Here is a 24416-nt window from a genome sequence, read left to right on the forward strand (position 1 = left end):
ATAAATAAAGTGGTTTGTTTGTTAACACAAATCATCCAAAACATTATGGAGTGCACGTATTTCTCTCTTTAGTTCATTGTTGTTTTACCTGAATTCTGACACAAACTGCACATTGTTCCGGTGGACAACATTGAGGTTCCCATCAACAGCAACCACCTTCAGCTGAACACAACAGTGAGGAAATGGGTTGAGTGAGCAGCTGCAGTAGATTAAACATGTTAGTTATGAATAAACAATGAAACTGTCTGGCTCCAAGCCCGAAATCCAGAATGAGTGAAGAAAATGCCCATCAAATGCAGTGAATGAACAGACCTAAATAAGTTGCCTACTAAATCTTGACAGTCAAATAATAGTGGCACACACTAATGGGTTACTTGAGAGACTAAGTTTTCAAGATAAGCAAAGCTATAATAATGTAGCCTCTGATTGGTCGTTTTTTCTACTCTTCCGTGTTAACTCAAATATATGCGTGCCTAGGAAGTATTACACACACAACGATGTAGTTATAATAGCCCTTCATGTTGAGTGCTGAAATCAAAACCTCAGGTGAAATGAATCGGTGGACACAGTTCCACCTATTCCGCTTCAGGCATTACCACGAGCCCATCCTCCCCAATTAAGATACCACCAACCTCCTGTGGTCTCAACTTACTGTTGAAAGTTCTTATGATCTTATGACGCCTGGATAGGTATTCTGCGTATCAGCTAACCACATCATATCTTACAGCAGGGCAACTTCGATGGGGTTTGGGGTGTCACAAAAAATCTGAACTCCTCATGAGGGGTGGCAGTGGCTCATGTACCCACAGCCATACCCAAGCACGCAGTCAGAGCCGGCCCTAGCTTTTTGTGGGACCTAAGTGACATTTTTACACATTTTGCCATGCGTAGAGAAAATGTTGCAGTTTTACAGCTAATTTCCTGCAATTCTACACATTTTGACATGTGGTGGAAAGAAGGGTTAGAAGTTTTTAATATGATATCTGAGTGAGGGTGAATAGCAAAGTCAATGGGGACCCCCGGTCGGTAGCATTGATAGCTGGATAGACTAACTTACCAATCTAAAAACATTTAGCTGACATGGGCTAATTGAGTGACTGTCAGAGACTGACAAATTAAAAAATGTAAAAAACTGCTGACGCACAACAACATTTGTGGAATCTATGTGGAAAATACATTGGATTTGCAAAAAGTCATTTTGAGGGTGAAGCTTCAACCATGAATTGTCACCATGGTAACCAATTTTCAACATAGACAAACCTTGTATAAAATATCTCGAATTTGTACCTTTGAAACAACGTCAGATCTACAAAGTTATATCCACTATCAGAAAAAAAACTATAGTCTGGGCATTACCTCCAAGTGGGGAGTTGATCAGCTATCCATTTAGTCTCCCATCCAGGGTTTTAACCAAGCCCTGCTTTGATATTTGTCAAGGACTACTACCAATGTGCTATCGTGAGAATTATTACTGAGAGATCTCTTAATAACTAAATAGATTCACTGTTGCTATCAAAGTCATTCCAAAGGTTAGGTTTAAAGGCAAACTTCAGCATTTTTATACTTCATATTCATCATCTCCAGTACCACCCAACATCGACATATGTGAAAATAGTGTGTTTTTAATAGACACGTTTTTCAAATGACATCATCGGTGTGCATTGTGTGATTTTGACCAATTTTAATTAGACATGACCTACTAATTGTCTACTAAACTGGATAAGGTTTGTTCAAGACTATCCTATCAACAGGACTTTCAAAACGGTAATATCCTATGTTTCACCGAGTCGTGGGTGAACAAGGACATGGATAATATACAGTTAGCTGGGTTTTCCATGCAGTGGTAAGACAGAACATCAGCCTCCAGTAAGATCCGTGGGGATGGGGTGTGTCTCTTTGTCAACAACAGCTGGTGCGCAATATCTAATATTAAGGAAGTTTCAAGGTTTTGCTTGCCTGAGTTAGAGTACCTCATCATAAGCTGTAGACCACACTATTTAGCAAGAGAGTTTTCAACTATATTCTTCATTGCTATCTATTTACCGCTGGCACTAAGACTGCACTCAACGAGCTGTATAAGGCCATAAGCAAACAAGAAAATTGTCATCCAGAGGCACCGTTCCTAGTGGCCGGGGACTTTAATGCAGGAAAATGTCAGTTTTACCTAATTCCTACCAACATTTCACGTGCATCTAGAGAAAAAATAATAATTTGGCAAATCTGGCCATAACTCTATTACAAGCCAAAGCTCAAACAGGAAGTACCAGTGACGTGCTCAATATGAAAGTGGTCCGATGAAGTGGATGCTAAGCTACAGGACTGTTTTGCTAGCAGTCTGGAATATGTTCCGGGATTCATTCGATGGCATTGAGGAGTATACCACATCAGTCACCAGCTTCATAAATAAGTGCATTGAAGTCGACGTCCCCGCAGTGACCGTACGTACGTACATATCCCAAACAAAAGCCATGGATTACAGGCAACATCCACACTAAATTAAAGGCTAGAGCTGTCACTTTCAAGGGGTGGGACACTAATCTGGACGCTTATAAGAAATCATGCTACACCCTCCAAAGAACCATCAAACAGGCAAAGTGTCAATACAGGACTAAGAACGAATCCTACTACACCAGCTCTGATGCTCGTTGGATGTGGCAGGGCTTGCAAACAGCCCAATTACGCAAGCCTACCAGACAAGCTAAATGCCTTCTATGTTTGCTTCGAGGCAAGCAACACTGATCCGTGCATTAGAGCACCAGCTGTTCTGGATGACAGTGTGTGCCAATGTGAGTAAGACCTTTAAACCAATTAACATTCACAAGGCCGCTGAACCAGATGGATTACCAGGACGCATACTCAGAGCATGTGCTGACCAGTTGGCAAGTGTCTTCACTGACAGCTTCATGTTCCTTGGTGTCCACATCACTAAGGACCTATCATGGTCCAAATACACCAACACGGATGTAAGGAGGGCACGACAATGCCTATTCCCCCTCAGGAGGCTGAAAAGATTTGGCATGGGAACTCAGATTCTAAAAAGGTTATTCAGCTGCACCATCGAGAGCATGACTGGTTCCATCACCGCTTGGTATGGCAACTGCTCGACATCCGAACGCAAGTCGCTACCGAGGGTAATGTGTACGGCTCAGTACGTGACTGGGGCCGAGCTCCCTGCCATCCGGGACCCATTTAAACACAAAACCCCATAATTACAAAGTGAAAACATGTTTCTAGAATGTTTTGAAAATGAAATGCAGAAATATTTACATAAGTATTCACACCCATGAGTCAATGCTTTGTCGAAGCACCTTTGGCAGTGATTACAGCTGTGAGTCTATCTGGGTAAGTCTTTAAGAGCTTACCACAACGGGATTGTGCAACATTTACCCATTATTCTTCTCAAATTCTTCAAGCTCTGTCAAATTGGTTGTTGATCATTGCTAAACAACCATTTTCAGGTCTTGACATAGATTCTCAAGTAGATTTAACTCAAAACTGTAACTCGGCCACTCAGAAACATTCACTGTGTTCTTGGTAAGCAACTCCGGTGTAGATTTGGCCTTGTGTTTTAGGTTATTGTCCTGCTGAAAGGTGAATTAATCTCCCAGTGTCTGATGGAAAGCAGACTGAGACAGTTTTTTTCTGCCGGTGCTTAGCTTTATGCAATTAATTTTTTATCCCCGGAAAACTACTCAGTCCTTAACAATTACAAGCATACCCATAACATGATGCAGCCACCACTATGCTTAAAAATATTGAGAGTGGTACTCAGTAATGTGTTGTATTGGATTTGGCCCAAACATAACACTTTGAATTCAGGACAAAAAGTGAATTGCTTTGCCACATTTTTTGCAGTATTGCTTTAATGCCTTGTTGCAAACAGGATACATGTTTTAGAATATTTTTTATTCTTTACAGGATTCCTTCTTTTCACTCTGTCAAATTAGGTTAGTATTGTGGAGGAACTACAATGTTGTTGATCCATCCTCAGTTTTCTCCTAACACAGCCATTAAACTCTGTAACTGTTTTAAAATCACTATTGGCCTCATGGTGTAATTCCCTGAGAGGTTTCCTTCCTCTCCGGCAACTGAGTTAGGAAGGACGCCTGTATCTTTGTAGTAACTGGGTGTATTGATACCACATCCAAAGTGTAATTAATAACTTAATCATGCTCAAAGGGATATTCAGTGTTTTTTTGTTTTTTTTACTCATCTACCAATAGGTGCCCTTATTTGCGATGCATTGGAAAACCTCCCTGGTCTTCATGGTTGAATCTGTGTTTGAAATTCACTGTTTGAATGAGGGACCTTACATACAGTATAATTGCATGTACAGAGATGAGGTAGTCATTCAAAAATCATATTAAACACTATTATTGCACCTTCCAACACCTTCCAACAAGAAAACAACAAAGTCTCTGAATGTCCTTGAGTCGTCCAGCCAGAGCCCGGACTTGAACCCGATCGAACATCTCTGGAGAGACCTGAAAATAGCTGTGCAGCAATGCTCAATCGAACCTGACAGCACTTGAGAGGATCTGCAGAGAAGAATGGGAGAAACTCCCCAAATCAAATCAAATTGTATTTGTCACATGTGCCGAATACAGTGAAATGCTGACAAATACAGGTGTGCCAAGTTTGCAGCGTCATACTCAAGAAGACTAGATGCTGTATTGCTGCCAAAGGTGCTTCAACAATGTACTGAGTAAAGGGTCTGAATACTGATGTATATGTGATATTTTTTTATTGTTCATATAAATTAGCAAAAAACGTCTAAAACTATTTTTTCTTAGTCATTATGGATGTAGATTGATGAGGGGAAAAAGCTATTTAATACATTTTTGAATAAGGCTGAACGTAACCAAATGTGGAAAAAGTCAAGGGGTCTGAATACTTTCCGAAGGCACTGTATATGACTAGGGTTTCAAGCTTCGGTTGATGTCAAATTGAATCTTCAAGTTAATAATGAATATGTTTGATTCACATCTCCATTTCAACCAAAGATCTAAGTTAAAGAACAGGACTAAATCAAATTACAAGTTTACAGTTGACTTAGATTTAGTCCTATTCTTTAACTTTGATTTTTGTTTGAGATGCAGAGGTGAATCCAACATATCAATTATTAATTTGTAGGCAAACTGGAATTAAAATCAGACTAAGTCAGTGGCACAACATATACATCTCCTTTAAATGCTGACATTTGGTTGCATTGACAACCAAACACAATTCATCATCACTTTTGCAATATAGTAAATAGCCTATTAACAAATATGTTGGATTTACGTCTCCAACTAAACCCCCCCCCCCCCCCCCCAAAAAAAAAAAAGTTACAGATTAGAATTAAGCCAGTGGCTCAAATTAAACTATGCAAGAATGACATACATCTTCATTAAAATGTTGATATTTGGTTGCATTGTCAACCTAACCCAATTTGATATGACTTGTAATACAGTAAATATCCTAAAGTTAAGGCTATCTTACAAACAAATGTAACCGTTTTTATTCAACCTTAAAATGACTAACCCATCCATTGCCACATTGTTGAGGTTACTGTAACTACAAAAGTCATATTATGTAATCATAGAACATGTGCATGTTCAAGAAAGCATGCAAAGGTTACAGATCTGTGGAGATCTTTACAATATAGATATCTGAACATAATTTCATACTGTATTGATCACTTGCACTATGTACTGTACGTGCACAAACTTCTGTCTGTCTTTTCAGTGGGTGAATAAAGGTTGACATTTCATTGATCATCATCTCAACCGAATATTACCCACTTTTCTACGTTGAAATGATGTGGTTTGCAGTGGGTGGTGTAGTGACTGGCGAGCTACAGTACACTGGGGTGCGTTCCTATAGAATGTGCACGCTTGATTGAGCCCTTTTTGACTGTGCAGTCACTACTCTGTCCTTGGCTTTATTCATGTCAATCATTACCGGCTATTCTGATTACTTTTTTAAATCAAAAGTTATCTTTTGAGAGAGAGAGACCCCCCCCCCCTCCCCCCATTGAGTTCTTTCATTTGCTGTATCAGCAGCCCTCTGGTTCTTTTTCAGAAACAGGAAATCCACAGGTCCCTTTGAACAATTCATGGAAGAGGGAGTGTTTGCATAGAAAATCCCTGTGGTAGGCCTACTGATATCTTTGAAACACATGCCTTAATGCTTTAGTAAGGAGAAAGACCCATTTTCCAGGCAGTAATAATGGAGCAAAGGAGTGATGTGTGAATAGGCCTAATTGCCAAGCATTAAACTGAGGGCATATTTCCTGTGAAGGGTTTTACAGCACAGATACACCTGCTATATGTGTCACCATGTCATCCATTTATGCCACCCCTCCAAAGCAGGACTCACCCACAACTTCAACAACACTGTTGTGTCAATATACTGTGCGCCAGTGCCAACTAGTCCAAGTAACAAGTGGGTCATTCAAAAGATCTTTCCAGAACATAATGCATAAACATGTAAATCAAATCAAATCAAATCAAATTTATTTATATAGCCCTTCGTACATCAGCTGATATCTCAAAGTGCTGTACAGAAACCCAGCCTAAAACCCCAAACAGCAAGCAATGCAGGTGTAGAAGGTGTAGAAGTAAATGAATTTAGATTGTTAGGGCTACAGATAATTTTTTTAAAGCCTACGTACTAAATTATATAGTATGAAGATTCAAACATAACTTAATGTTTGTGTAGCATAGTTTACTGCATGCATTACTTTATAATATTGTATTATATAAAGTCATACTAACCTATTAATCTATTTTACTTTATTCTATTATACAGATAAGCAGTTTTCACATTTTACCATAACTAGCTAAACTACACATTGTATTGCAACTAATTGGTCTTTTGTAAAAGAAAAGGCTAACCTTCAATTCTCCTCAGTTGTTTGCACATCAATTAAACTGCAGAACCACTGTACATAGATTACACTACACACCTAATCAGATGCACACAGTGCCGTGGGCTATTCTACATGCGGCAGGTAGTTAAATAGGCAACTTTTCATTCTGTCAGTTGTGCCTTCTTTTGATTGGGGAAATAAAAATCTAAATAGGTCGTCAATGCAAACAGGATGTTGTCGCCCTGGTGCTCCTGTTGCAATTCGACGTGTTCCTGTGAACCGATAAGATCCCGGAGTCGTAGGGAAACAGCCGGAGACGTGAGTCATTTGGTTGAGGACGAGGATCAACGCGAAATTGTCGCGGATCGAACCAGGATGAACCAGGACATTGCACTTTTGAGAGAACAGTACAACTGCACTAAAGAGAAACAAAAGACCCGGGTGGTTTTATTCAGACAAGGTAGGCAACTCTTTCGATGAGTGCTGTGCGAGCTTGGCATGCACACAACCAGTTTTGTCTAAAGTTTTGTCTGGCAACAGGCCGATGTTCTGCTTCCTTGGTCTTTTGTATCTATAATGGAGTTATAATGTGAATTTCAGTAGTTTTGACTGAATTAGTCTTGGCTACTTTTGTTTCTTCATACAACTGATTATCCTGATCCGTCTGCTTTGAACAACAACAATGGCAGTTACTGTAGCCAGTAGACCTGACCCTTACAGCTGCGCTAGGGTCGGACAGACTTCCTTCGTGAACACCTGTGGAGCCCCTGCAATATATTATTCAGAAAACATACCTCAATCCAGGGATGACAAATGCCTTGTACTTTAAAATTGTCCCATTCAAATAAAAGTGTATTTGTCACATGCGCCAATGGAATAAAACTGTTGTAGACTTTACCATGAAATGCTAATTTGAGCCCATTCCCAACAACGCAGAAGTAAAAAGTAAGAACATTTGCTAATTGAAAAAAGTAACATAATAAATCACAATAACGAGGCCATATACAAGGAGTACCAGCGCGAGTCAATGTGCAAGGGTACGAGGTAGTTTAGGTAATATGTACAGGAAGTCTATCCAAACCTAATGCAGCTGTAAGCAAGGTCAGATCTGTTGGCTAGGCTACAGGCTTCTGGAAGTGTGTGTATGTCCATGTGTGTCATTTGAACACAAGTTATATTTTTGTTACAATAACATGACTACATAAGTAAGCACTTCATTTTTTATTTTTTTCTGAGCTGAAAGGTTGATTGCAAATGTCTGTTAACCTGTCTTTACTTTTCTATTCTATTTCCCGACAGTATCAGCTGATGACGCAACAGAGATCGGTGGGAAAGCCCTGGTCAACATGGTCCCGGTCAACCAGGAGATGAAGAGCACACATGAGAGGAAGAGGACGGTGTCAGAGGCTGAGATTGATTTTGTTAGGCACCTGGAGATGACTCCGTGGTACACACACTTAGGAATCCACCGACGGACCAACGGTATCGTAGCACCTCATCCGAACCCCACATTCACTGGCAGCAATTCTTCGAGTTTGACTTCGCTCTCTGAGGACTGTCCTGACACGTCCAGTGACAAAGTCTTGGGGGATTCTACGTCTTTCCATTCTGAAGAGTTGAGTTCCAGTAACAGCATTTCAGGCTCCCAGAAGTTCTCATCCCCAGTCGTTTTGTCCAGACAACTGAGTTTTGGGGGCCAGCAGCCACCTCAGTTCTCCTCCAGCCCCCTTCACCACTACCCCTTCCCCCAGCGAAAAGGGCCCAAGAAGTCAGAGGCTGCCAGGAGACTTGGGATGTACACATCATTCTGATAAGAGAGGGAGTCTGCTATAGTGCAATATGTGTTATGTTTCTGCATTAAAAACATTATTGTTGAGTTGCTATAAGGACATTTGCTATGCAGCCATTTACATGTTAATGATGTCATGTAAGTTGCTGTGCCTTACCTTGTGTTGGACCCGTTTGTTACCGTTTGAGTTTCATCTCATTGGCGCCTAAATGTGTTTGTTTGAGAAGGAAATATATTTTCCCCAGTGAGTCTGCAGGACTGTGCCACTGAACCAATGAGTGGAAAATGACTGATTATTCTCTGGTGTGCATAGCCTATTATTGTCATACAGTAAGCTTAATCCCAGCCATCCAGATGGAATGTGCAGACAGTGTGATGATGCAGTGATTTAAATATCTTTGTACAGTGTGCTACTTCAACATGCATATTGAATATTAAAACATCCCATCAAAACTCTTTGAGTCATTTTAAAAAGGTACCATACTTTTGATGTTCTTTCCTTCGCTTCTACTATTCTGTGTTGTCATTTGTGTCAGTCTCTCGCTGCATTTTGTTTTAGGCTAAACTCCAATCGTGTTGGTAGCATCATAATATGAGGACCGAGCCATCTCCTAATCTAACCCCAAACCATGGGTGCAACTTTCACTGGGGACATAGCCAGGGGAACACTCCAACTCTCAGGCATAATTTACAGATAGCCAGGGGAACACTCCAACTCTCAGACATAATTTACAGATAGCCAGGGGAACACCCCAACTCTCAGACATAATTTACAGATAGCCAGGGGAACACTCCAACTCTCAGACATAATTTACAGATAGCCAGGGGAACACTCCAACTCTCAGACATAATTTATAGATAGCCAGGGGAACACTCCAACTCTCAGACATAATTTACAGATAGCCAGGGGAACATTCCAACACTCAGCAGTGGTGGAAAAGGTATCCAACTGTCATACTTGAGTAAAACCAAAGACACCTTAATAGAAAATGACTCAAGTAAAAGTAAGAACCAGTAAAATACTACTTGAGTAAAAGTATTTGGCTTGAAATATTCTTAAGTATCAAAAGTATACATTTCTAATTCCTTATTAAGCAAACCAGATTGCACTTCTTTTTTATTTACAGAAAGCCAGGGGCACACCCCCGCACTCAGACATCATTTACAAACAAAGCATGTGTGTTTAGTGAGTCTGCCAGATCAGAGGCAGTAAGGATGACCAGGGATGTTTGGTTGATAAATGAATTGGACCATTTTCCTGTCCTGCTAAGCAATCAAAATGTAATGAGTACTTTTGGGTGTTAAGGAAAATGTATGGAGTAAAATGTACAATATTTTCTTAACGAATGTAGTGAAGTAAAAAGTTGTCAAAAATATGAATAGTAAAGTACAGACACCCCCAAAGAGTAGTACTTTAAAGTGTTTTTACACCACTGACACTCAGACATCATTAGGCCGTCATTGTAAATAGGAATTTGTTTTTAACTGACTTGCCTAGTTAAATAAAGGTTCAATCAAAAATAAAACATGAAAATGTACAGATCGCCAGGGGAACATTCCAACACTCAGGCATAATTTACAAACGTAGCATGTGCCATCAGATTTGCCACCAATGCTCCTTATAGGACACATCACTGCACTCTATACTCCTCTGTAAACTGGTCATACTATATACCCATTGCAAGACCCACGGGTTGATGCTTATTTATAAAACCCTCTTAGGCCTCACTCACCTCTATCTGGGATATCTACTGCAGCCCACGTACAACACCTGTTCTGCCAGTCACATTCTGTGAAAGGTCCCAAAAGCACACACATCCCTGGGTCACTCGTCTTTTCAGTTGGCTGCAGCTAGCGACTGAAACGAGCTGCAACAAACACTCAAACTGGACAGTTTTATCTCAATCTCTTCATTCAAAGACTCAATCATGGACACTCATATTGACAGTTGTGGCTGCTTTGCGTGATGTATTGTTGTCTCTGACCTTCTTGCACTTTGGGCTGTTGTCTGTGCCCAAAAATGTTTGTACCATGTTGTGTTGCTACCATGTTGTTGTCATGTTGTGTTGCTACCATGCTGTGTTGTCATGTGTTGCTGCCTTGCTATGTTGTTGTCTTAGGTCTCTCTTTATGTAGTGTTGTTTCTCTTGTCGTGATGTGTGTTTTGTCATATATATATATATATATATATATATATATATATATATATATATATATACAGTGGGGAGAACAAGTATTTGATAAACTGCCGATTTTGAAGGTTTTACTACTTACAAAGCATGTAGAGGTCTGTAATTTTTATCATAGGTACACTTCAACTGTGAGAGGCGGAATCTAAAACAAAAATTCCGAAAATCACATTGTATGATTTTTAAATAATTCATTTGTGTTTTATTGCATGACATAAGTATTTGATCACCTACTAACCAGTAGGAATTCCGGCTCTCACAGACCTGTTAGTTTTTCTTTAAGAAGCTCTCCTGTTCTCCACTCTTTACCTGTATTAACTGCACCTGTTTGAACTCGTTACCTTTATAAAAGACACCTGTCCACACACTCAATCAAACAGACTCCAACCTCTCCACAATGGCCAAGACCAGAGAGCTGTGTAAGGACATCAGAGATAAAATTGTAGACCTGCACAAGGCTGGGATGGGCTACAGGACAATAGGCAAGCAGCTTGGTGAGAAGGCAACAACTGTTGGCGCAATTTTTAGAAAATGGAAGAAGTTCAAGATGACGGTCAATCACCCTCAGTATGGGGCTCCATGCAAGATCTCACCTCATGGGGCATCAATGATCATGAGGAAGGTGAGGGATCAGCCCAGAACTACACAGCAGGACCTGGTCAATGACCTGAAGAGAGCTGGGACCACAGTCTCAAAGAAAACCATTAGTAACACACTACGCCTTCATGGATTAAAATCCTGCAGCGCACGCAAGCTCCCCCTGCTCAAGCCAGCGCATGTCCAGGCCCGTCTGAAGTTTGCCAATGACCATCTGGACGATCCACAGGAGGAATGGGAGAAGGTCATGTGGTCTGATGAGACAAAAATAGAGCTTTTTGGTCAAAACTCCACTCGCCGTGTTTGGAGGAAGAAGAAGGATGAGTAGAACCCCAAGAACACCATCCCAACCGTGAAGCATGGAGGTGGAAACATCATTCTTTGGGGATGCTTTTCTGCAAAGGGGACAGGACGACTGCACCGTATTGAGGGTAGGATGGATGGGGCCATGTATCGCGAGATCTTGGCCAACAACCTCCTTCCCTCAGTAAGAGCATTGAAGATGGGTCGTGGCTGGGTCTTCCAGCATGACAACGACCTGAAACACACAGCCAGGGCAACTACAGAGTGGCTCCGTAAGAAGCATCTCAAGGTCCTGGAGTGGCCTAGCCAGTCTCCAGACCTGAACCCAATAGAACATCTTTGGAGGGAGCTGAAAGTCCGTATTGCCCAGCGACAGCCCCAAAACCTGAAGGATCTGGAGAATGTCTGTATGGAGGAGTGGGCCAAAATCCCTGCTGCAGTGTGTGCAAACCTGGTCAAGAACTACAGGAAACGTATGATCTCTTTAATTGCGAACAAAGGTTTCTGTACCAAATATTAAGTTCTGCTTTTCTGATGTATCAAATACTTATGTCATGCAATAAAATGCAAATTAATTAGTTAAAAATCATACCATGTGATTTTCTGGATTTCTATTTTAGATTCCATCTCTCACAGTTGAAGTGTACCTATGATAAACAATTACAGACCTCTACATGCTTTGTAAGTAGGAAAACCTGCAAAATAGGCAGTGTATCAAATATTTGTTCTCCCCACTGTATATATACACGTGTGTGTGTGTATATATATATTTATCCCTGCCCCAAAAAGAGGCCTTTTGCCTTTTGGTAGGCTGTCATTGTAAATAAGAATTTTTCTTAACCGACTTGCCTAGTTAAATAAAGGTCAAATACAAATAAATGTGTGTTTAGGGAGTCTGCCAGATCAGAGGCAGTAGGGATGACCAGGGATGTTCTATTGATAAGTCTGTGAATTGGACAATTTTACTGTCCTGCTAAGCATTCAAAATGTAATGACTACTTTTGGTTGTCGGGGAAAACGTATGGCATAAAAAGTACATTATTTCATTTTGTAAATATCAATAGTAAAGTAAAGTACAGATTCCACAAAAAAAAGACTTTTATGTAGTACTTTAAAGTATTTTTACTTAGGTACTTTACACCACTGCATTAAGGGTAATAGCAGGTGGAATGAAATACAACCAAAAATGTAAATGGATAACCTACGTATTTTAAATCATTGGACATACTTGTGGTGGAGTACTTTCTAGAAGTTCTGTGCTTTGCCACCGAGTAGGAGCGAAGACAATTTGGACCTCGTGACTTTCCTTAGTGCGGAAGTGAAAGAAGAATAACATTAAAAAGCTCGTTTCAACACATTCCTATCAAAATAATACGGCGACAAGGTTAACACTTCCAACGTGACTGAATCATTAATTTGGTAAATCTTTAAATAAATCTGAAACAACGAATGTTTCGTATTTATCCTGCGTGAGCTAGTCGTAGCCAAAATGGGCAGCGTCGCAGCTGTTGTTATTGTCTGCGACTGCGTAGTTAGCATACAATAATATTGGCTCTACCTACTGTAGCTAGTTAGTTCTACTCATCCATTTTACATTTGAGTTATTTAGCAGACGCTCTTATCCAGAGCGACTTACAGTAGTGAGTACATACATGTTCGTACTTCATCCTGCGGATTTCCCCTATTTGCGGGCTAGCTGTTCACTTTCACCTTTCCTACCATATTTGTTTCACAGTTTTGAGAATGGCAGAGATGCATATTCAGGCAAAGCTGGTAAATCTTTTAAAACAAGATAAAATTCAGCTCTGGAACCCACCATACACCACAGAAAACAACCAGGCAGGACAGCAACCTCTGCAGGTAACATTAGCTATGAAGTTATAGCCATTCTAAATGTGTTGATGTTCATTCAGCTGGTTGGTCTGTCACCTGACTATGAGTCAGAGTTGTGTGATAGTTTTTAACTATGCCTGTCTGTGTCTGTCTTTGTCACTGTTGTCATTGCAGCAGCTTGCAGTGAACTATGCACCCATTGTGTGCTTCTCTGTGTCTGAAGTGGCAAGTGCCTTGGAGAGCATCAGATCCCAAGCAGTAAAGAGAGGAATGGGGAATAAGACCTATAGAGAGACATTTGTGGCCACGTTGGAACTCCTTCTGCCTAAAGACGGAAAAAAGGTTTGTGTGTGTGTGTGTTTTTTGAGTTTGAGGGTGGGTGTGTTTTCCCTGACACACCCTACAGAAAATAAACTAATAATTCCAGATTTTTTACCTAATTGCTTTAGGATGTCAAGAAGAAGAACTATTTGGAGACTAAACTGGATGTCCTTGCACAAGATATCATGGCTAGGTAAGTGAAAATGGCCATCACAATGTCAATCTTTTATGTTATCAGTGGTTGAAGTGTCTTATTAGGCCTATTATGTCTAAGGTCACAAAGCTATACAGTGCTACTTTCTTCCTACATTTGTATAGGATTGCTGAACAATATGGACTCAAATACATCAAGTTAATTTTGAATGGGAAGACACTGACTCCTGGTAAGTTCCACTTAGATCTAGTTACCACAACCACCCTCTAATCAATGCATATTAACTCTCATTATGTTTGGTAATTTCAGCTTTGCATGCAAAAGCTTTGATGAAGTCCTTAAGTCCGATACGTAAAGCTTATAATAAAGAGCAGTGATATTAGCAAGACCAATGTGCAGTTTTTTTTTTCTCTCTCAACTTTGCAAGCATTCAAACGGTTTCTCTTCACAGAGAAGCGTCTGGATGAACAGGACGTGAAGAACAACAGTAAGATTATGGTTCTGCGGGTGAGCGAGCCTGAGAGGAAGAAACAGATGGCGGAGGAGGAGGAGAAGAAGAAAACTCAGGACCTGAGTGTCCAGAGAACCCAGAAGGGCTTCCAGATCCTCTCCGAGAGAGGTTAGTGAGACACTGCTTTTGAACACAATCACAATTATCACAACGCTACAGGAATATTACTTCATGCTTGTTCTTTGGCTTGGTTGTCATTTTAGGCATCCAGATCCTCTCAGTAAACCCTCATACTGCGTTTAACCTCAATCACAATGCTACAGGAGTGTTATTTTATGGTGGTTCTGTGGTTTGGTTGTCATTGTAGATGGCACTGATGACCCAGCCACGACTCCATTCCTAGAGATTGCTGATCAGAAGGGGAACCCTCTGAAAATACCTCACAGAGAGAAAAAGGTAGTCTAGACAAAGGACTCATGAACATATGAGCAATATTATATTCATAACTGCCATGATAAGCAGTACGAGTGGACAGCAAGCTCACACAACGTGTGGCTTGAATGGTAACTATGATTCTTGCCATGTGTTCTGTGTGAATTTAAGCTCCACTGATTGTGACTCCGCACCACACCAACTCTTGACTATTTCTAATGCTGTGTGATTGTTGTCCTCAGGCTTTGATTCTAGCCATGGGGTTCCACGAGAAAGGCCGTGCTCTGATGAAGAGGAAACAGTACGACGCTGCTCTGTGCCACCTGTTGCAAGCTGACGACCAGTTTGGGTAAAACACCTACAGCTACAATCACAGAAATTTGTCGAAGCAGATGTTGGTCAAAACACACATTTACCTTTTGGTTAAATCCGTCAATGTCTAATTAAAAATGTCAGATCATTTTATGGTGTTATCATTTTATTTGACTTTGAATGTGTACAACTGCTACACGTTCTGTTCCACCTCTAATACCATTGTACAGTTCCTCCGATCCATTAGATTTATTAAGACTGATGTAAGATATTTATTTTGTGTGTCTCTCCACAGAACATGTGGCTCGGTGCTCTTGAGCACGGTGGACAACTATGCAGTACTGCAGCTGGACATCGTGTGGTGCTACAGAGCCCTGGAGGCCCTTTCCTGCCTGGACGACGGCAAGCAGAGGCTGCAGAGAGCCGAGGACTGCTTCCTCAAGTGCTACGGAGAGGAGCAGCAGAGGCTCATGCAGATCAAGGTGATGAACCGCCATCTCTGGTCTATGGCTCTGTTAACAAACAACGCCTAACCCCTACCCACATTTCATAAAAGTTGTAATATAGTACATTTTATTAATTTAATTTTGTTTTCAGGGAAACACAGGACGAGAGGAAGTGCTGTTCCTCAGGCTGTACCTCCTACAGAGCTTACTAGCATACCTGGATGGTAACGAACACCAGGCCACACAGAAGCTAATGCGGGTACAGTACATCATCTGGCTGTACAATCTGGAGTCCTGCTTCCAGATTGTCTTGTCTTCAGACATTAACAACAAAGTTTCTATAAGCAGGGAGGCACCTCACTGTAATATTACTGATTCTACCTCTTACTGCTGTGTTGTAGGTGGAGGACCTGTATGGGCGTCTGTGTCTGGACCCAGGGAAGATGACCGGGCTGATGGGTCTGGGTTTCTCTGAGCAGGAGGCCCGTCTAGGCCTGAGGGCCTGCCACGGCAATGTAGACGAGGCCGCGCTGCACATCACCCACAGGAGACAGGTGGGTCCCCCATGAGCAATAGAATGACGCAATGTTGACTTGAATGGTAACGTCTATTCTAGTTTATTATACAGTGCCTTGCGAAAGTATTCGGCCCCCTTGAACTTTGCGACCTTTTGCCACATTTCAGGCTTCAAACATAAAGATATAAAACTGTATTTTTTTGTGAAGAATCAACAACAAGTGGGACACAATCATGAAGTGGAACGACACTTATTGGATATTTCAAACTTTTTTAACAAATCAAAAACTTAAAAATTGGGCGTGCAAAATTATTCAGCCCCTTTACTTTCAGTGCAGCAAACTCTCTCCAGAAGTTCAGTGAGGATCTCTGAATGATCCAATGTTGACCTAAATGACTAATGATGATAAATACAATCCACCTGTGTGTAATCAAGTCTCCGTATAAATGCACCTGCACTGTGATAGTCTCAGAGGTCCGTTAAAAGCGCAGAGAGCATCATGAAGAACAAGGAACACACCAGGCAGGTCCGAGATACTGTTGTGAAGAAGTTTAAAGCCGGATTTGGATACAAAAATATTTCCCAAGCTTTAAACATCCCAAGGAGCACTGTGCAAGCGATAATATTGAAATGGAAGGAGTATCAGACCACTGCAAATCTACCAAGACCTGGCCGTCCCTCTAAACTTTCAGCTCATACAAGGAGAAGACTGATCAGAGATGCAGCCAAGAGGCCCATGATCACTCTGGATGAACTGCAGAGATCTACAGCTGAGGTGAGAGACTCTGTCCATAGGACAACAATCAGTCGTATATTGCACAAATCTGGCCTTTATGGAAGAGTGGCAAGAAGAAAGCCATTTCTTAAAGATATCCATAAAAAGTGTCGTTTAAAGTTTGCCACAAGCCACCTGGGAGACACACCAAACATGTGGAAGAAGGTGCTCTGGTCAGATGAAACCAAAATTGAACTTTTTGGCAACAATGCAAAACGTTATGTTTGGTGTAAAAGCAACACAGCTCATCACACTGAACACACCATCCCCACTGTCAAACATGGTGGTGGCAGCATCATGGTTTGGGCCTGCTTTTCTTCAGCAGGGACAGGGAAGATGGTTAAAATTAATGGGGAGATGGATGGAGCCAAATACAGGACCATTCTGGAAGAAAACCTGATGGAGTCTGCAAAAGACCTGAGACTGGGACGGAGATGTCTTCCAACAAGACAATGATCCAAAACATAAAGCAAAATATACAATGGAACGGTTCAAAAATAAACATATCCAGGTGTTAGAATGGCCAAGTCAAAGTCCAGACCTGAATCCAATCGAGAATCTGTGGAAAGAACTCAAAACTGCTGTTCACAAATGCTCTCCATCCAACCTCACTGAGCTCGAGCTGTTTTGCAAGGAGGAATGGGGAAAAAATTCAGTCTCTCGATGTGCAAAACTGATAGAGACATACCCCAAGCGACTTACAGCTGTAATCGCAGCAAAAGGTGGCGCTACAAAGTATTAACTTAAGGGGGCTGAATAATTTTGCACGCCCAATTTTTCAGTTTTTGATTTGTTAAAAAAGTTTGAAATATCCAATAAATGTCGTTCCACTTCATGATTGTGTCCCACTTGTTGTTGATTCTTCACAAAAAAAATACAGTTTTATATCTTTGTTTGAAGCCTGAAATGTGGCAAAAGGTCGCAAAGTTCAAGGGGGGCGAATACTTTCGCAAGGCACTGTATTTTGATTAATTAAATAAGTCCCATAGTAGGGAAAAAGGGTCCGGCGCTCTCACCTGATGTAGTTGCAGATGATAGGAAATATTAACTGATAACTAAGTTATCAGCGCTGTTATAATTATAGAAATACACTTACTAGAACTATTTGAGTCAGTGTCCCATGATGGGTGGAGCATATTGAGTGTAATTCTATGGTTTTGTCTGTCCCTGTAAGGAGAGGGAGGAGATGAAACAGCAGGAGAGGGAGAAGAGGATGAGGCGTATGGAGGGCCTGGCCACCCTCAGAGCGCTGGGTTACTCCAAGAGAGACGCTGCCCGGGCCCTCCATCAGGCAGACGGGGACATGGACAGAGCCTATGGGGTGAGAGGCAGTCGCTGCTACTGCAAAAACACACATTGTTTCTCAATACGCCATGAAAGAGGATATGCCAACCATCACAACATGTTACCATAACCAGAGCCATGAAGCAACATTAGCTAGCAGAAGAGTGTAGGTGTAGGCTAGCATACTTTGCTAATATGTATTCTTTTTGTATTACTTGATCCTTGTTTACTTGTTTCCCCCTAGATTCTTCTAGAGTCCACCCAGGCTGAGTCTGCTGCTGTAACCAACCACAACACAGAGCTCCCCATAGATCAATCCAAGGTTGAGCAGGTAACATCCCCTACCTCTTTCGAGCTCTCCCTCACTCACTCGCTCTCGTCACTATTTCAGTATAAAAGGTAGGTTTATCAGTTTAGTATGGTACCTTATCCTTCCCTCTGCATAGCTGTTATACCTGGGCTTTGAGCCGGAGGCTGCCGAAGCTGCACTGAGGCTGACGGGGGGAGACGTGCAAGGGGCCACCCAGCTACTGCTGGACAACCAGGGGGTCCTGCCCCCAGAGCTGCTCTCCCCCTCTCCCCCCTCCTCATTGTCCGAGGAGCCCAGCACCTCCTCTGAGTCCGCAGGTAGGACTCGCATTCACACACGTACGTACACAGAGAAGCATGCAGATGAACAGATGGATTCACGCTCTCATTACTCCGTTAATACAACAATACAGGTCTTATTGAATAAATCATTTAAAAAAATCGGTTTTGTCACATACACTGGCTAGTGTTCCGCTGTTGAGAGGTCTATGTGAGAAAGAGGCATTCAATATGCTGCTGATACTTAAGGCACCAGGATGCCATTTATACCCAAATCCCCAAAGTAGAGCCCTAATGAACATGACACTTGTCATTGGTGTGTCCAGGCTCTGGGAGCCAAGGGGAGGACCCTATGGACGTAGACCTGGTGAATGAGGTGCTGGAGGATATCCCCCGACATGAAGAAGACTACCTGGACCTGACCCTGGAGGAGGAGAGCGAGGTCATAGCTCAGATGAAGTCCTACCTCCACAGGAACTGTACCCCCTCCAGCTAAAGTGCCGTCAAGCCGGCAGCCATTTTTTAACGCACTTCCACCACGTCCTAAAACAAGGGTGTTTGATTTTGGTCTTTTTAGACCCCAAATTAGGTTTGTGATTGTTTTTTTTCCCCATAGCGATATCCCCATCAACATTTTTACATTCTGTTTTTTTGTACCAAAGTGTTGTCATTTAAACATGTGAACAGATTGGAAATAATTTGTAAGGAAGTGAGCTAACGTCAATCAAAAAAGGAAATCAGAAAGTTAATCTGGGGACTGTGTTCTCCCCATTCTCACCACTTGGATTATTTGAAGGTTCATGTTTGAGATTTCAACCCTGTTTAGAATGTGAGGCTTATAATTGTATCGTAAAGGGAATTTTGGTTGCTTGTGTACAAGATGTTTCTCCAACTGAAATACATTTGTGTTTGTACTCTGTTTTAGTATTCCAGATCCCTTGAAGTAATTTAATCAAGAAATTAAGTTGGTTAAATTCTGTTTTTATTTCAGTTGTGGTTTTCATGGAGTTTGATTACCAATATGACAATACATGACTGGTCTTAGTGCCATATAGTTCAGGTTGCCTTTAGTTTCAAAGTCATTTGCATTTAATTTAAGAACCTGTTATTACATACAATAAATACTCCTTTGCAATTAGTATGTATTTGTGCCTCATGATTCACTGTTGTGAATGAGTGATAGTATGAACATTTATTTTTCTTATGCCTGTGCTCTATACCGTATCTACCAGTGGAGGCTGCTGAGGGGAGGATGGCTCATAACGTCTTGAACGGGGCAAATGGAATGGCATCAAGCATATGGAAACCATGTGTTTGATACCATTCCACTGAGTTATTACCACGAGCCCATTCTCCCCAATTAAGGTGCCACCAACCTCCTGTGCTATCTAATCATAACCTTTTTGGGGTACCTTACCCCAGATATGCTTTGCTCTCGCAGTACCCCCTCATGTGCAATCAATCGTTAAGCCAATATTCTTAATGAGTCTTCCCAAGTACCCCCAGGGGTCCTAGTACCCAGGTTGAAAACCACTGCTCTATATAGACCCTCGTACACTCACACGTATCTCACAGAAACAACACAGCAAGTGTTCGATTAAAAATACATTTGTGGTATTATGTTATTTTTTATTTTTTATTGTACATTTCTAGAATGGTGAAAGTCAGTCCATGTGGGTCTGGACAGGGGAAAAGGTTTAAAAGTAGTTGACCACTCTACGGATGGACTGGATGTTGGGGTTCTCGGCCTGCCACTCATTGTGACTGCAGTAGTCTCCTCTCTCCACGATGTACATGCGTCCGCGGAAGTTAGGCTCCTCGTACATCACCCAGCTACAGAAGGAAATCGGCAGGTTAGAAATGGTCACACATCTGCTCACTTCACACACTGTTAGAGAAGATGGAATAGCAGTAATGGCCTAAATATATCTACTGTGTGTAATTTAATGATGTTTTCAGGATATTAAGTCAAATATAGAAATGTATTGTGTGTTTGCTAATAGCTATAGCCTGTCCATTAAATTAATAAATGAATCAATTACATAGATTTATAAAATACTATCACACATCAAATCAACTAAATATGTGGTTTTTAAAAATAAATATACTACTTTCAGGGTGAGGATCCATTTAACAACAAGTTGTAAAATCCTGAACTTCCCCTTTAATATTCAACTCACTCCTGGAAAATAACAGTTGGGACCACAGTTGTGAATAGTGGAATTAGTTATTTAGGAATTCAGCAATCTACGCTTTACCTTCTAGATCGTTGGCATATGTGTTCCAATTATGTTCCTACATGCTAAAAGGTTGGCTATCTTAGCTCAACAAAAATAGATCCAAATGTTTAATCACTGTAAATGTGTTTCTCTGATTTCACAGTTTTACGTGTGTGTGATTGCAGTCTGTGGCTAGAGGTGTGTTTCTTACGCTCCGTCTCCGTAGACCTTGATGGAGTTGATGCAGCTCTTGCTGAAGCCACGGCTCTGCAGGAAGGGGCAGTCGTCACAGACCTCCACACACTGGCCAGAGAAGTTACAGGCCTCGAACAGTTCCATTCTGTAGTGCTCACCGTGCTGCAAGACACAGTAGAAGAGGAGAGAGGTTAACATGAATCTGCATTTGGATTTCATACACGCTTTTCAACAGCGGAATACTATTATAATGAAGATGAGCGAGAAGAATCTAAAGTATCTTTAAGTTAAAGTAGAAAATGGCTCTATAACGTAACCTCTCATCATCCTCATTAGCACCCCCCTAGCCCTTAACCCCTATCCCTTTAAGCCTTAACCCCTATCCCTTTAAGCCTTAACCCCTTTCCCTTTAAGCCTTAACCCCTTTCCCTTTAAGCCTTAACCCCTTTCCCTTATAACCTTAACCCCTATCCCTTCAAACCTTAACCTATCCCTTTAATCCCTATCCCTTCAAACCTTAACCTATCCCTTCACTCCTTAACCCCTATCCCTACAATCCGGAACCCTTAACCCCATCTCTCACCATCTTGATGGGCTTGCAGGAGCCCATGTGGTCGTTGTGGCTGTTCCAACGCTGGAACTCTGGGTATTCGCCATGCTCCAGGATGTACTGCTGTCCCTTGAAGTCGGGGTGGTCGAAGCAGCGGAAGGCGCCGCTCTCCACACGGATGGAGTTGACGCGGTTCATAAAGCCACGGTCCTGGAAGTTATCGCAGTCGCCCCTGACCTCCAGCTGCCTGCCGGTGAAGCATTTTCCCTCGTAGAAGGTGATCTGTGTTGGGTGGGTGAGGAGGTTAATACCACAGTTCATTAGTTAGGGTGGGGAGGTCGAGGTAGGATAGCCTGGGATCAAATAATATTTAACATCATAATATAACTGGCTTGATTGAGCTTGACTGTTGCAATGCAACCCATAGAAGAATCCCAAAAGTGCAACCCCCACCCAGCTGCCACTGCAGGCAGGCTAAAGCAAACCCTTAAAGTATTCGAACGATTTCAAATAGTATTTGGATGCAAAATCCATTTCCTTTTATTGTTCACTTAGCCAAATGTAGTGAAACGGTCCAGAGCGATTGAGTTTGGATCCCAGGCTAGAGGCTTAACGGACACGTTGTCTCTGGAGTGTCTATTCAATCCACATCGCGGAAGTTCAGCTTTACAGCGTGATTGAAATTTAAACGCAATGTTTCCGCTTTAGAGTAGACTTCATTCAAGGTAAACGCTGCGTATGTCGCCTCAACCGGATGTTACCTTTTCATTTCTAATCGCGGAAACTTTAACGCTTCATCTTTCCAGATGTTGTCATGCAGTCTTGTTTCCATGCTGTATTTATGTGCTGAAACCAACTGCAGCTATTAATAAAAGACTAGAGTTGGCTTTAGCAGCATTATGCATACAAGACTATGGCATGTCTATTCCTATTGGCCAGCCACCAACTAATTATCCATACCGGCCACTGATAGTTTAAATCAAATAAATAAATGAAATGCTCACAAGACTTGCTCTTTTAGATATAATATTTGACCTCCCTTGACATATTTAACATTTCTCCCAGCAAGACAGTTATGGCACTGATCAGAACAATCTCACATTTTCACCAGGGATTGCCTCAATTTCCAAACTCATTTTATCACACCTACACTACCTGTTAAATGCATACACTCCCAAACCTATATGTTTATTGGCTGGAGTTCTCTCTAACCTTTACCTGGTAGTCTCAGTGAGGTCCAAATACCAATTTTTCAAGGGAGACCTGGCCTGGCTATCCAGTCAGTTATGTCCCAGTGGTAACCTACCTTATGCCGTGTGTATACAAGAAGACCCAGGTGCAGCTTACCTTTCCAGAATACTGCGACATTTCCACTGGATACTGTCCAACCTGGCCCACAAGTAAAGTGTAACAGTAAAAAAGTTGGACACCTCAATATATACGTCCGGGGCCGTGCCGGAAAGTATCGCGAGGCTTGCCACACAAAGGACACACAATGGGGGACTTAGGGCTTTTGCTGGGTGGGCACTTTCCCTTCAACTGTTGGCACTGCTGATTCTGGGCTTTGGCTGTAGAGAGACTAAACAGGAGGACAACAAAGGGTTTTGCTTGGCCAGGGCTTTGTGCAGGCCGTTTTGCACATGCTACGCTTCTCTTCTGGTCAAGTTGAATAAGGCCTGGCATGCCCTCACAGTGAGAAAGACAGAGAGAAGTGTGTGTGCGTGGGGTGGGAGGGTGGTTATCATGGCAACCAGGTGATGGGCCCACGAGGGAGAAGAGAGCGTGCAGAGCTACATCAAAGGCTCCGTATTCTCCTGCCCTCTCCACACAATACTACTACTATGACCTGCCATTGTTCACACAGACAGGGTGTCACAACCTTATTTAGATGACCATCGACCTCTGATCTGAAGTACTAGAACTGGCAGTGATGTTGTATGTGAAGTGTGGGGGACATTTGAATAGATTATTAAGATTTTATGGCTTTGAAATAGTTTTATATGGCTGTTATGACAATAACGCACTGGGCATATAAATCTGGTGATAAAACTGTTTATGAATGTCAGAACTATCCCTGTACATTCAAGTGAGAAATATAGATTTATACTGACTCTTTAATGTCATAAAATGTCTTTCAACATTGGCATATTGTAATATCTTGGAGAGCTTGAAGCTCTGTAAGAGAATATAGAGAACGTAAATGGATCTCCTGACTTGCTGATAGTGCATTGTGGTATTGGATTACTACCCTTGAATGCTAATCGATCGCCTACAAGTCCATTAGAGGATGATAAGCCCTCTTAAGTGTCTCTCTACCTCTGGCTATGCTGACTCTTTCTCGCTCGGGCCAATAGGTTAATAGATCGCCCTATCTTTGTATAATTTAGCCCCTCTCAATCATAGCCTGGGTAGCAGGCCTGTAATGTTGGTCTCATTGACTTCAACTAGGTATCCCCTTTCCCACTTTAGTTGTCATTATTAGACGCTAACATTAGACAATGTTCAACAAAAACACAAGTGTCAGTAATAGTGAGAAATGATGTGTTGCACCAGATTTAACTAACAGCACATTTGCATCTGCAGTCTCCGTTCTTCTGCACTAACGTGA

The 24416-nt window shown here is 41.7% G+C and overlaps 3 protein-coding genes across 6 annotated transcripts; 2 read left to right on the forward strand and 1 right to left on the reverse strand.

The window, feature by feature from the left end:
- The first annotated feature begins 6950 nt into the window (after nucleotides 1-6950).
- On the forward strand, nucleotides 6951-9098 carry LOC109909815 (uncharacterized protein C9orf152). Its single transcript, XM_020508854.2, has 2 exons — nucleotides 6951-7313; nucleotides 8153-9098. The coding sequence occupies exons 1-2, from the start codon at nucleotides 7085-7087 to the stop codon at nucleotides 8662-8664; spliced, it is 741 nt and encodes a 246-aa protein (XP_020364443.2). The 5' UTR covers nucleotides 6951-7084; the 3' UTR covers nucleotides 8665-9098.
- Nucleotides 9099-12978: 3880 nt separating this feature from the next.
- LOC109909814 (NEDD8 ultimate buster 1) lies at nucleotides 12979-19383 on the forward strand. 4 transcript variants are annotated; one of them, XM_020508853.2, is made up of 15 exons: nucleotides 12979-13150; nucleotides 13467-13591; nucleotides 13739-13906; nucleotides 14014-14078; nucleotides 14204-14268; nucleotides 14491-14658; nucleotides 14858-14946; nucleotides 15165-15271; nucleotides 15530-15716; nucleotides 15832-15939; nucleotides 16082-16234; nucleotides 18147-18293; nucleotides 18501-18587; nucleotides 18703-18883; nucleotides 19171-19383. In XM_020508853.2, exons 2-15 carry the CDS (start codon nucleotides 13475-13477, stop codon nucleotides 19338-19340), a joined length of 1812 nt encoding a protein of 603 aa, XP_020364442.1. In that variant the 5' UTR covers nucleotides 12979-13150; nucleotides 13467-13474; the 3' UTR covers nucleotides 19341-19383. The 4 variants fall into 4 exon arrangements, with proteins under 4 accessions (XP_020364442.1, XP_031652612.1, XP_020364440.1 ...); XM_020508851.2 differs by having other exon boundaries at nucleotides 13015-13150; nucleotides 18703-18904; nucleotides 19171-19374; XM_031796752.1 differs by having other exon boundaries at nucleotides 12998-13591.
- A 1053-nt stretch (nucleotides 19384-20436) lies between these two features.
- Nucleotides 20437-23269, reverse strand: LOC109909725 (gamma-crystallin N-B). The gene is made up of 4 exons (XM_020508740.2): nucleotides 23156-23269; nucleotides 21842-22090; nucleotides 21275-21420; nucleotides 20437-20677 (listed from the first exon to the last, which is right to left on the reverse strand). Exons 1-4 carry the CDS (start codon nucleotides 23174-23176, stop codon nucleotides 20542-20544), a joined length of 552 nt encoding a protein of 183 aa, XP_020364329.1. The 5' UTR covers nucleotides 23177-23269; the 3' UTR covers nucleotides 20437-20541.
- Between the last annotated feature and the right edge of the window lie 1147 nt (nucleotides 23270-24416).

Source organism: Oncorhynchus kisutch, linkage group LG18 (genome assembly GCF_002021735.2).
Source record: "Oncorhynchus kisutch isolate 150728-3 linkage group LG18, Okis_V2, whole genome shotgun sequence".
Classification (NCBI taxonomy): Eukaryota; Metazoa; Chordata; class Actinopteri; order Salmoniformes; family Salmonidae; genus Oncorhynchus; species Oncorhynchus kisutch.

Bases quoted from the DNA above. Each gene is read 5' to 3' on its own strand.
- LOC109909815 (XM_020508854.2), top strand. From the start codon at position 7,085: ATGTTGTCGCCCTGGTGCTCCTGTTGCAATTCGACGTGTTCCTGTGAA. The intron at 7,314-8,152 runs GTAGGCAACTCT...ATTTCCCGACAG, and splicing joins GGTGGTTTTATTCAGACAAG to TATCAGCTGATGACGCAACA.
- LOC109909814 (XM_020508851.2), top strand. From the start codon at position 13,475: ATGGCAGAGATGCATATTCAGGCAAAGCTGGTAAATCTTTTAAAACAA. The intron at 15,272-15,529 runs GTAAAACACCTA...GTCTCTCCACAG, and splicing joins CAAGCTGACGACCAGTTTGG to AACATGTGGCTCGGTGCTCT. The intron at 18,905-19,170 runs GTACGTACACAG...TGGTGTGTCCAG, and splicing joins TAGGACTCGCATTCACACAC to GCTCTGGGAGCCAAGGGGAG.
- LOC109909725 (XM_020508740.2), bottom strand. From the start codon at position 23,176: ATGTCGCAGTATTCTGGAAAG. The intron at 22,091-23,155 runs GTAAGCTGCACC...CACCCAACACAG, and splicing joins TGTCGCAGTATTCTGGAAAG to ATCACCTTCTACGAGGGAAA. The intron at 21,421-21,841 runs GTGAGAGATGGG...TGTGTCTTGCAG, and splicing joins CCTGCAAGCCCATCAAGATG to CACGGTGAGCACTACAGAAT.